Below are 13,233 nucleotides of genomic sequence, written 5' to 3' on the forward strand. Positions count from 1 at the left end.
CAGTCACCTTGAGTTATTATGATGATGACTAATTAAACTGCAATTAGTAAGCTAGTTAAATCGTCTTTTGTGCAACATATTATTATTATTCATTTTTGGACGTAATTAGCACTTGAAACATTGCCTGGCGTGCTCAGAAACATGTAATGAAGTTGCTTCCTTGACATTATGTTTTAGGTTACTCTTTCTTCCAGGCTCTGAAAATAAGCTCACGAAATATTAAAAAAAATGATGCAACTAGCTTTAATACGTCTGGACAGCAGTGCTCTCAATTGTGTTTCGAAATCACAAAGCCACATGCCTACTAAAAAAAAAAAAAGTGAGCAGCCACAGTGTTTATCACCATTTTCATTTGGCACTTACCGCCACATACCTAGGTAAATGATAAGAAACAGGTCAGCACTGAACATGTATGGAAACACAGTAGTTGTCTTTATTTATGACTGGCATGTGGGCTTAATTGTTTCAAATCATAAGTGACAATGCTGCAAAAAGGTACACAAGAATAAGTTGAGTCATTTTAAGTGCGGAGCACTTTAGGGGGCCGGGCTGTTGTATGCTGCCATCATATGCTGTCGTAGCCTGGCGTAACGTAGGAAAAACAAGGAAAAGAAAGAGAGAACCGAAGAGAAACAAAGAAGGGGCTGCCCAGCTCCGAACTTCCTTCAGGCTTGGCACCCCTAGTGCGAAGCTGCCTTAATTTTTTTCAACACCTTGTGGGCTTTATTCAAACCCTGTAAAAAAGGACCACATAAAATATAAAGACAAGATGGTAGCATCATTGGGCATGCTTGAGTGCACTTCTTTTCAAATGCAACTCATGTTGTAAAATTAATAATTATACTTTCAGATAATTAAACTAACTGCACTTCAAAAAATAGCCAGAGCAAAAGTAAACTTTGAATAATGAACTATCAGTCTCATTCACATGAGGCATACTATTCTACTTTTAACGTTTGGTTTTGGTTGTGTGATGGATATGGTGTATATAAAAAATTGTGAAAACAAAAGCAGCTTCAAGAAGGTAAACATATCAAACCACAGGGACATTCGAAGACGCATGAACAAAACATCAGAACAAATCCATTCACATTAGAAGGACATCACCTCCATACTGGTTGAATTACTGTATAGGCAACAGGAAGCTCCTGCAGATACTAGCAACAAATTTTCATCTGGTAATCTCATGTGTGAACCTTATGAAAAAAAAACACGTAAATATGTGCTCGCTGGAGAGCCCACCTGAAGACAGTTATCACTTCCAGTTTTGCAGAGAAGCAACAAATGCATCAAATGTGATATAAACTTAAGCTGCTATCACATCTAATGTAGGTAGGACAATGTCTGTTAAAAAGAGATCAGCAAGGCCTACCATTATGTCACGACCCATGAAAATCAAATTATCTTAGGCCAACAATTCAACAAACTTAAGCTTTGCTACATACTTCGTAAGTGGGTAAGTGCAACTCGGTAGAAATCTCTCACACTTTTCATTCAGTGTTGCTGTTTAATTGTAGATCCTGCACTTCCAACACTGCAGTTTTATTGAATACACAGAATAATGAAGCTTTCAAAAAGCAGTGCAGCAATGGTGCATTGCCATCAGCTTATAAGTGAGTGCATCTGGCATTTGGACACGAATAGAATAAGGCTTTATATATGACATTTTCGCTACAGAGCTCCAATAAAGCAAAGAGAGAGAGAGTCTAGGTAGGTATGACTTTGCATTGCCATCAGTGAACTTGCTCAGTTCATCCACTGTAGTGGTTGCGCTGCAAGGACTGCAAAGACCTGTGCCAGAGCTACCGACTATCTCTGCGTACGACCCTAGTTGCGACTTCTTTTGTCACAGTGGCAAGCAATGTGGATGCAAAAAAGAAAAAGGTTGCTTGGAGGGCAAGGACTCGCTCAGGATCTTGACTCTGCTATGCTCCTTGTGTCAAAGTGCATGTAGGATTGCAGCCTCCTGCAGACTGCTGCATGAACTCTCTGGTGAATTAGCTTTCAATGACCTTTTGCAGCTAAAGCCAAATTTGAGAGAGAAGTATGGCACACATCTTTCTCTTCATAATCATATGATTCCCAGAGTCCACTTTGCTAGGCTCCTCTAGTTCTGAAGTATGGAATTTCACCAAGAACCTTTTCGAGCCAAAATGTACAAGGTCACACATTACAGGCTAGAGCTAGGGATAAATCTGTAATTCAGGTACACCTCTTCAACCAATCTTTTTCTGATTTTCTCATTACATAATGTTTTGTAATGGTTTATAACCAGCATCTTCAAGACAAGAAGCAGAACAATGTAGCTTATACACAGTTGCTTTCACGTGAGAAAGCAAGCCTGACAATTTGCACAGAGCAATGATATACTGCCTTTTTGAAGTGAAACTTTGTTTGCCCATTTTCTTCCCACACACTGCAAGTATTGACTTGCCGAGTAGACAACTTGGGTCATTGGGTATGTGCCTCTGGGTATGGCTTATCACATAAGCAAGAATTGAAGGCAGCAAGAGAAAATTGGAGTTATTTGCTACAAATATGAGAAACCATCGGCAATAGAAGCAGTTGAGCATGGAGAAAGAAGTGAAGCAGACAAAATGGGACTAGATTGTGCACTAGACAAGGAGTTCTGAGCTACAGAGAAGTGAGGAAGTTGGGAACAAAAAGTTGAATACGGCAGCTATAGAAGAGCAAAGTGTGGAAAAAGAAAAGGAACAAAATGAGACTAGAGCATACAGTGAGCTATGGGAAAGTGAAAACGAAAATTGGAAACAAAAAACTGAGGAAGTCAGTAAAGTGCATAAAATTCCACTCCATCTTTAAACATTCCAATCATTAGAATTACGTCTGCATAACATTTGTTCAAACATAAAAAAAAAAAGCTTTGCTTAACACTGCTTCCTCCCTCATAAGCATGAGATGTGCTGAACTCTTTACCCTTGCTTTCAAGTGCTCCAATGCCATCTTCAAGGTCAAGCAGCTGTGATGGAAGAAACTGCGATGGGACATCGCTGGCTGGGGCCGGTTGCAGCGTAGTGGCTGCTGCAGCTGGAGCGTTGGCCAGTGGCTCAGGTTTGGTGAGTAGTGAGCCACCGAAAGAGAGGCTCTTCTGTGGACTAGGTGGTTGATGGCCAAAGGCTGTCTGCCACTGCTGGGCAAAGCTATCCTCAGGCGCTCCTGCTTCAAAAGCAGTTGGGTAGACTGACTCAGACGAGGCCAGGATCTCTGAGAGCAAGGTCATGTCGTCCTTCTCCAAGTCACTGATCTCAGGGTTGTGCGTCAGCAGGTCTTCTCGCCCTGCGTGTGCACACATCACTTTCCCATTAATTTCACACTGATACTGAATCACAATACCCTCCACAGACAGAACTAACATGCTGCAGTGGCACACATTTGGCAACATTGATGTTGCCAAATATTTCTACCCTATGTCACCAATGTTTCCTACACGTGATAAAGGACACATAGGCATGTGCACAGGGGGGCAGCCCCCCCCCCCCCCAATCCCCTGAAGAGGGCACCAATTCTGCACTGTACCTTTACTCAGTGGGTGGACCTTTCATGCCATTCTTTGTAGACCTGACCTCGCACAGAATGTGACTCCAGCTGGCAAAAAGAGTGTTCACACTCGCCATTATGGCTACGAGTGGTGCTGGCTAACACTCCCAGGATTGCGCACACAGAAATACCAAATAAAGTGGATAGGAAATCGACCACTGTAGCTCAATTGATCGATGCATTGGACACATTATCCAAAAGTTGTACGTTCGGTTCCTAACGGTGGCAAGTTGATTTTTCGATCACTTTAATTCCTTTCATTTATGTTGTAATTACTACACTACAGTTAAGAACTACAAATAATGTGCCCTATGCCTCCCTTGGCTTCACTCTCTGTTGGTTTGATTAAGCTGTGTCTAAAAAAGAAACGTGTCGTAAATTCATTGTCATTCATTAATGATATATCAAACACTTGTTCACCTTACAGGGCCCCTCACCAGGCCACATGGCAAATTCTAGTTAGACACTGGAAGTTGTTGCGTGCCCAATAAAGAGTGTTGTACCACAAGAATTTTTCAAATTGGTTCATTACGAGTTGAGATAACTAATATTTTGAAGTGGTGCGAAACCATGATGCAAGGAGGCAAGTTTGAAACCCTTGCCACTCTCCCCGTATAACCTTCGCAAGCCAAATTCATTCCCTGCCCTTTCCCGTATCGGAGCCAGGGGATCACATGGCACAGACGCATCAGCACTTCATGCGCATGTCATTTCATGTGTGCATGGCATTTGCGAGCACGCAAGCGGTGTTGTGTTGTTTTGTCGTTCTTACATTCGCGAGCGGTGAGCGTTGTGTTGTTTCGTTGTTCTCTGAGGAGTACTGCCTGCTTTTGCAGTGTGAAACCATCAGTGTACGCACGTTTGAAGAGGCTGTCCCAGATCATGGATCCTTACTGTGACACCGCATCACACCTCTAGAACTGCTATCAGGGATGACATACCTAACCCTGACAGTCCTGGCAGTCTTCAGCAAGACCAGCTGCTTGAAAGCAAAACTGCGATTGGAAACAGTACGTAAAAGAAATGACCAATTTCATAATTGCGTTGCATACATGGTTGGTATTTCGTTTGCCTACTGTTGCTGGTACAATCGTGTTGAAGGTTGTAACACCGGGCCCGTCAGCATCTACGGCGGAAGATGTTTTTGGCGCTTTGTGATGAGAGTGTGTTACGATGATAAAATTACCAGTGTAAAGCTTCGCCTGGGCAACAGACGCGCTCATGTCTGTTATGTGGTTGACAGCGTTCTTGGCCACCACAGATATAGAGAGTGTTTCCTTAGCTCGGAATAGCAAACGTGAGGCGCCTGCTCCCAACCAATCATGCCCAAGTTTTCTGCAGCCATTCGACGCCGTCACGTCCCCTGACAAAATAACGTGAGCATCTCCAGAAAGTTATTGCATCTAAAAGCGAACAAACAAAAATGCCGACCCTGTATGCACCAAAATTTAGGAAATGGCTTGGTGCCTTTACATATAGGATTTCCAATTGCGCATTTCCTGCTCGGCAGTGCCCCCCCTTTCTTTAATAATACCGGCTGCTTCAATACATGGTATTGAAACACAAAACACAGTAGAAAACATTGGAACATGGTAGAAAATTACAGTTTTGCTGCCAGGGCTTGCCCCTGCACGATGCGGGAACAGCGAGAACTGGCAAGAACATGAAGGCATGCGAAACGGAGGCACCTCTCGCATCTCATTGCGATTCGAAGTAAAAAAAAAGACCACATCCCCTTTGTGCATTTTATTATTTTTTCTCAAGTTTAATTCTTCTATTCAAGCAACAAACATATTACACAAATTACGCATGTAGCCTCGAATAATTCTCAAAGTGTTATGTGCTACTGTGGGCGATGTCAGAGCACTGATGTCTACGTAGAGGAGCGACGTCAGAGCACCGATGTCTACGTAGAGAAGCGATGTCAGAACACAGATAACTATGTAGGGCCATTCCTTGTTGTACGTCATACCCTCAATTATGGTGCGCGTGACTGAGAGAAGAAGGGCAAGCGAGGTTCTGTTTGAAATTTGCCCTCTTTCCGCAGTGCGTAGCATTGCAAATCTTGGCAGATGTCATCGCAAATGCCCAGTGTTTGCATTGCGCTTGTCAGCTCGAAATGGTCAGACCTGATGAGGGTCCCTTTAAGCTAGAATTTGCCGCATTGGTTTGGGTTCCATATCTTGGGTTGCCACTTTTTACTGCAAAAAAAAAAAAAAAAAAGGCCCTTCGATGGGGAAGGGGGGGGTTAGCAAGAGATTAAAATAATGTTGAACAATAGACGCTATGTCAATTCTTCGGCATGCAGTGCCATTTAATGTAACATTGCTTTCACTGAGCCAAATAAACCCAATGCACAAACAAAAGCAGCACATTCAGCTAACCAACTAGCCTAATTGCTGACGTAAAAGTATTCATGATTGGAATGATGCTTCGCTTATTACTCTGCATGTGCTGCACTGAAAAGGAACCACAACGCTTCGTCCATGAAAAAGCTCTTCTTTGCGTCTGAATCCAAGAGGCCAGTGGCATTATAGACACAAAGGAACGTTAAAATGTGCATATGCCACAAAAATGTCGGATATTCATGTACCATACACGTGCAATAATAGCTCTATTCCAATGATCGCTAGACTTGAAGGGATCCCAGAAAGTGGTTGACTAATAGCGTAAGAATCTTGGTGATTGACGATAAATATTTACCGTCGTAGTTGTTGAACTGACGCTTATAAAACACCCAAAAAATAAATAATCGCGATATTATGACAAAAAAAATAAACGGCCCATGGCGGCCGTTGCGGACTGGCAACCGGCCCGCCACCTGAAAAACCGGCCTGGCCGGTCTAAAACCGGACAGGTGGCAACCCTAGTTCCATATCATTGTAATCTGGTGCATTTGCTGGAAATAGTACAAAATAATTTGGTCTGCTTTATAGTTTACAATTACAATTAAATTGTGAGCATCACATTAATAAAAGCTAACATTAAACGACATATGCTTCCTTTTCGTCACACGATGCTAATACTTCCTCCCCATTATGTCTGGTGTTGTCTGGATCACACTCATATGTCTTGCATTCCACTACGTAAAACCAAATCCTTCCTACACTCCTACATATAATGCACTACACCAAATGATCGGAATCCCCTAGCCAACTAGCTGTCACCAATTTCAGGTCATTAAATATTTGTGATATTATTAACCAGTGTTTTATGACATTTTGTTGTATTTTGCTTCTTAATAGGTATTATTGTATAATGAGAAATATTGCACTGATTTTTTTAATAGTTATATGTATATATTTCTGTTGCAACAACTTATTGCATTCTGCCTCCCCATAATTAATATTGCCTAAATAGAAACATTATACCACTTCTCTGCAATGTGCATTGAGCCTGAGGGTATAATAAATAAATACATTTGTACCATTAATATACTAGTAGCCCATACAAGAACAGATTGGAATAATAGACCTTTTTCAAGGACACGAGTGCCACCAACGAGCGCGCAAGCGCTCATGGGAAATGTGTGTACGCCGCAGCAGCCGCCGCGACGAGCGCGCGGGCCTCGCGCTGTAGCTGTCCGCTTGCGCCGTGCCAGGACTTCTTAGACACAGTGAATTTGGCAAGGTGCAACATGTTACTGCGCAATTCAATCACGAACTTCAGTGCTTAGCTGCTACAGCCTCTCGACGGTTTCCATCTGTCCCACTGTTGGACCAGTTGAGCGGCTCAGAAGCGTCACCTTTTATTTATTTATTTTGGCACCAGTGCGCCTTACGGCATAAATGGAAAAAAAAAAAAAAGCTCTGTTGCCTATGAAGTGCAGGAGTGGTCTATGACTGGCAGATGCATTTGGAATCAACGTCCATTGACACTGTCGACGAGTACAGTGTGAGGTTCTGATATTTAAAGAGTACACTAGAAAGTGTAGTCGGCATTTAGGGAAATGAGATACATTCATTGCGTTGCTCGCACCATATATGTAACGAACGATAAGTGCCTACTAACCTTAGTTGGTGCTATAACTACAGGTTGGAATAATACTTAGAGCGAAAAAAGAAAGGAGCAGTACAAAGAAGGAAATGCACAAACCAGCGCTCACACACAACTGAAAGTTTATAGCAAATGTTAAAAAAAAGCATATATACAAAAATGGGAGTGTGTCGCGCGTGTCATAAAGAGGCACAAAAAGTCAAACAACCAAGGCGCGTGCTTACAGTCGATTAATAAAGTTGAATTCCTTGTCTTGTAACGAATGATAACGTTGACTGACACAAAGTGTGGCGTTATTTGTGACATGACACGCCCCCGAAATTTCTCCCGTTGTCTGATTAGGTTGATGGTACAAAATTATCGTGCTTTCGAAAATGGGATTACATTTTCATGACTGACATAGCGATGCGAGATGAGACTGCTCCATTCAATGAATTTCGATGCTCGCTGAGGTGCGTATTAATACATAGACCAGTCTGGCCGATGTACATGTGGACACATGAAAGAGAAATTTGCGGTTAACTCCTACACAATTCACAAAACAATTGGCATGCCTCTGACCGCATTTTTCTTTGCCCACCAGAGACCCCTGCGACCTTAATGTGACTATAAGCTTAATTGGGGCGGCAAACACAACCTTCACCCCCACATCGCTTCCCTATGTTCTTCAGGCCATGCGACTTCTTATACATATGTGGAATAACTGCAATATTTCTAGTTCCTTCATTATTTACGGATGGAGGGCATCCGTGTTAATCTTTCTTTACCATGTGAACAGGTTTTCGCAAACCAATACAACGATACGCAGGATATCCCGCCTCTTTGATCACTTTGCAGCTGGAAACTACTGCTCATCTTATGTGCGCAAGTTTTTTTTCCAATGCTGTGCGTAATCTTGACATCACAATTCCTGGTTTAACAATATTCAAATGCGCCGACGCGAAATTCAACACCGATATCGCTGAACGCGGGCTATACTGCCTGCAAACATGCTCCGCAGTGAAACTTAAAAGGATGCATCAAGAAACTGCAAATTATCAGAGGAAAGCGTCTCGCAAGTGAATTCTAGTCCCATCCCTTTTTCTTTAAACACGTTTAGAATGTGCTGACTTCTTTGTACAGCGCGTGACTTGTCAATTAAAACAAATAATCATCTGTATACCTGAACACTGTAGCACCTCTCTACAGTTTGGTTAAACCCGATCACGAGCTGCTATGGCATTACATGCCATAGTGGCTTGTGAACAAGTAATCACTGAATAAATACGAATTCGGTGTTCCAGCTCACATTGCTCATAATAGCACGTTTTGACTGCATGTATCGGCACGTGATAACACATGTCGCTTAAATGCTACATCCGGTATACATCCGCTCGGTAATACCTACACTGACTGCATCATTCCTTTCACATTTCATGCGTGGAGATACACGCAAGTGCGTTCAGACATATGTAGTATTAAGGATTTAATAATAGCCAACCAGCGGCGGCGCGTTTTTTTCGTTTGGTGCTCCCATGGCGCCAATGAGCAGCGAGCAACGGAACAGCCGGCGGGCTCGCCGTACACACTTTTCTCATAGTGCTTCGCGTGCCCGCGGAGGGTTCTGGGATTGCTTGAAAAAGGTCTATTGTAGTAGCAGCCTTCCCACCACTGAGCATGTGAGAGATATCACACACAGCTTTCAGTCATAAGACAGTGGGCAAGTCATTGCAGTTAATTGCTATTATGTCTTTGTCAAACATGCACTCGACCAATTGAGGTCAATAGGTCCAAGTGTAAAGCCCCATGCTTTATTCATTTAAGCTATTAGTTGTCAATAAGCAAACAGACTACTGGCTTGCCTTATATGAACTTGCGAGGTTAACAGGCTATTAGATGTCAGCGGTGATGCCAGCACCCGAATTTCGCCTGCCCCCTTTGCCCTCCAAGAGCAAACATAGTAAAAACACAATGCATAAGTTCCCTGCCCCCCGAAGGGCCGTGGTTGCCCCCCCTACCCCCAGTAAAAAAATCCTGGCGCTGTCACTGTTGGTTGTCAATAACCATAAAGGCTATGAGTTGTTCGATTGGAATGTTTCCTAAGGAGGCCACCTTCAGAAATCACAAAAAACAGGTCCTTGCAATCATTAACTAATTTGTAGTCCACAACTAGACATTACAGTATCTGAATCATTTCGATGAGTAATGCACTTTCATGCATCATGCATGCCGGCCATGTTATCACCTAATTGTTTCTAAATTCTGGCGCCCGTAGCAAGTGCATTGTCTGAAGCAATGAAGCTATTTTGGCCATTCCGCGATGAACTTTCCATCTACGATGACATCCTCTTCAAGGGCAACTGCATAATCATCCCCATGGAGGAAATGACTACTCCAACAGATACACGAGGGACATCTTGGAATAGGAAGTTGCATCAAGAGAGCCAAAGACACAGTCTACTGGCCTGGAATGTCACAGCAAATCAAGGGGTTTGTTGAACACTGCGCAATATGCCAAGCATGGCCCGTTCCTTGTAACCTATGTATAATGTTAATAAACAGTTCTGAAGACATCACATGGTGTCAGAAGCAGGATCGAGACGACGAAGCTAAAAGGAACACGTAGCAAAGAAGAAGCGAGCGCACAGGAGCGAGAATGGCAGCTGCAAAGTGAGCCGACGTAGTCGCGAAGGCGCTGGAAAAGAAAATGACAGCGGACAATGGGCTCCGCTCGCCAAAACCTCTGGACGTTGCGTCTCTCAGCCCCAATGAGTGGGAAGATTGGCTCCAAAGCTACAATTGGTACGCAACAGCGGTGCAACTGAACAAAAAACTGCCGGAAGTGCAAGTCGCCAATTCCATGACCGCGATCGGGTCTGAAGCGCAGAAGATTTACACCGGTGTCGCACGGGCACTGTTGAAAGGCCATCGAGTCGACGGCCGTCGAAACGCCGCAGCTCCATCGACTCGATAGAGTTGTCGCGCTGCTACACGGCAAGTTTTCAACGACCGTTGAGTGGTTCAGCGTCTTTCGCAAAAACTGCGTGGCGCTGCGGATCTTTATTTTCGTATTCATGTCACCGAAAGTTAAATAATACAAATCCGTTTAAAATCACAAATGTGCCTGTTGTTTTTGTTTCAACATTTCAATAAAGTGTTTATTTGTAGTTAGCAATACATATTTAATTTTTAAGTTGTTGAGCAGCGAAACTGTGGCGAGCGATACGCGGCAAGACGGCACGATAAAGACAAGCACGCTGCTGATGCCGAGAGTATGTGCAGTTCGCACATTTCAAGTGGCACAAATACTTTAATAAATAATTGATAGCGCTCACATATAGTGCTTTAAAGCATACTGGTTAACGATTTCTTTTTGTAATTGTGAGTACGAGCACACTGTGAACAAGAGAGCACGTTCGCACTGTTTCCGCTTCCGTCATTCAATGGCCATCGAAGTTTCAATGAAGTTGTGGGGTGCTCTGTTGACTCGATGGACTATTGACTCGATGGCCTTCGAAACCGCCTGTGTGGCAGCTCGTGCTTGACCACGGAGTCAATAGACTATCGGTTGGAAGGCCTTCCAAAAGCCCGTGTGACACGGGTATTACAAGACGTTTGCAGTGAGTGAGGCGGAGAGCAAGGATGTCGAAGCAGTAAAGGCGAAGTTTGCTGCACTCTCACAGAGAATAGTGCTTTCTCAGTCACCTTTTCACAAACTGCAAGATTACAAAATACAAAGGGCAATCTAAGCATCAATGCAAGATGGACATTGCATCAATGCAAGATGGACTACGTGATGGACAAGCAACGTTGAAAACCATGAAATGTGTATGAGATGGTTAACAGAGTGAGCAAAGCAGAGTTAATGCAAGCATGAAAGCAACATGAGAGAAAGTGCAACAAAACAATAACCATAGTCTGGTAGTGCCCATGAGTCCCTAAGTTGGCATTTGATTAGGACACACTTGTGCATGAATAATAAAGAAAGGAAAAGGCATGTGGCATATCAGTCAACACCAAGCATGCACGCGTGTGCCTGCCAGGCATGTGTGCATTTAACTTCTTAATTAAATGGCTACTTTATCTTGTCATGATAGCAATGGTTTTTCTGGTTTGGGATGAACTCACCTTAACACGCACTGCCTTTCTTAAAATATGTTACACCATTCTAAAAATAACCAACTCCATTCATGGGCCAGTTCCACAGCTCCTGTTGGTTTAGAGGTGACTGGGGAAAAACAGTTGCAAGTTCAGCGCGTGTCCGGTGCTCTGTGTCTCCTTTAAGGAAGAAAATAATGGGAGTTGCCGTCAATGCGGAACTTCAAAAATTATTTTCTTCCTTAAAACAAAAATTGTAATGATAGAACTTGCCATATAATAAGAACTACTTATTTGCTTTCCATTGAGGTATAAAGCTGATTTTTAATTGGAGCACCACGTGGTGTAAACTGCGTCTCAATGGGCACCAAAATGATGATTTTCTCAAATTCGTGATTGTTTCTTGCAAAATTTAGAAACTTCAGTGGTCTGAAAATATTTTTAATGCGAAATATACCTTCCATAGAGTAAGTATTCATTACTCAAATATTCATACATAGCGCACTATTACAATGGAAAAAATGCAAGCTGAACACTTTGGCAAAATTGCTGGAGGCATATAGTATGGCAGAAAAATTGTAGTAATATTGTTTAGCTTCGAACACCTTACACAAATGCCTTTGCTTAATATATAAACAAAATTTGGTGTTGAAACCAGAAAAGATACTCTAAGAATAAATTTTCTGACAAACAACACTCCGAAGACACGGTGAAATTCGGAAGGCTCCAATGTGACCAAAAAATTTTTTCTCTCCGAAATATTTTAGTAAGTCACTGTCTTCAATGCCAGAAATTGGCACATTTTTTTCTAATACATTTGAGATGGTCGTTGAAATGGCTGGGACGTTTGGCGTGGAATGACCCTACTTGATCTTGGCCTTCAGGCAAGGCCATTGTGTTTTCATGAAGGGGTTGTACAAATGGCAGACAGTCAGGTGCCATGCAGACAGCAGAAAAGAAAGAACAAAAGAGGCCAGCAAGCAGTGCAGCCCAAGTGCTCACAGAGAGGCAACTTGCCAGTGTCGCGCAGTGCAGCCGAGGCAAAGTGGGGCCGTTCTTCGGACGTGGACTCATCCAGGCTGAGCAGGGGCACATCATCCAGGCTGCTCTGCGATTTGGAATCAGCGTCCAACCGGGAACCCTCCTTGCTGGCTACACTACCAGGGCCTGCCACACCATCACCAGCACGCCGAGGTTTCTCTTTCTTCTTGCGCTTTTTGTCCTTGGCTCGCGAGTCCCGCTTGCTCTCGTCGTCGTGGTACTCCGACTCAAAGAACAACATCCTGTAGCACATGCACACCATGAATGTTTGTACAGAATGTAAAGAAGGAAGCAGTATTGAATAATCTACCAAAGTATTTGATTAAGGACACTCGTACTGAGAAACCAATGATAAACATTGAATAAGGTTTTCTTTAGAGCTTGATCAGATGCAGAATAATCTAATAATGATGCATCACTAATCAGCCATCAATGTGCTTGTTAAATGTCTTATTTATTCCCTTCAGTGTCACGATTTCATCACTGACTAGAGGTGAGGTGTCCAGGCACTAAAAGTACATTCTTCAAGATCCACAAATAGACACTAAACACCTAATTCTA

General features: G+C 43.0%; 1 protein-coding gene across 6 annotated transcripts in view; it reads right to left on the reverse strand.

Moving 5' to 3' along the window:
- LOC119379344 (islet cell autoantigen 1) overlaps positions 1-13,233 on the reverse strand; it is a 77,599-nt gene that overhangs the window by 7,193 nt on the left and 57,173 nt on the right. For 5 of the 6 annotated variants that reach the window (XM_037648631.2, XM_037648628.2, XM_037648635.2 and 2 more), the window contains 2 exons: positions 12,634-12,914; positions 2,938-3,297 (listed from right to left, as the gene is read on the reverse strand). In XM_037648631.2, coding sequence (XP_037504559.1) covers positions 2,938-3,297; positions 12,634-12,914 — 641 coding nt within the window. The remainder of the gene's footprint in view (positions 1-2,937; positions 3,298-12,633; positions 12,915-13,233) is intronic. The other variant, XM_037648632.2, reaches the window with a different exon arrangement.

The sequence above is a fragment of the Rhipicephalus sanguineus genome, chromosome 1 (assembly GCF_013339695.2).
Source record: "Rhipicephalus sanguineus isolate Rsan-2018 chromosome 1, BIME_Rsan_1.4, whole genome shotgun sequence".
Taxonomy (NCBI): Eukaryota; Metazoa; Arthropoda; class Arachnida; order Ixodida; family Ixodidae; genus Rhipicephalus; species Rhipicephalus sanguineus.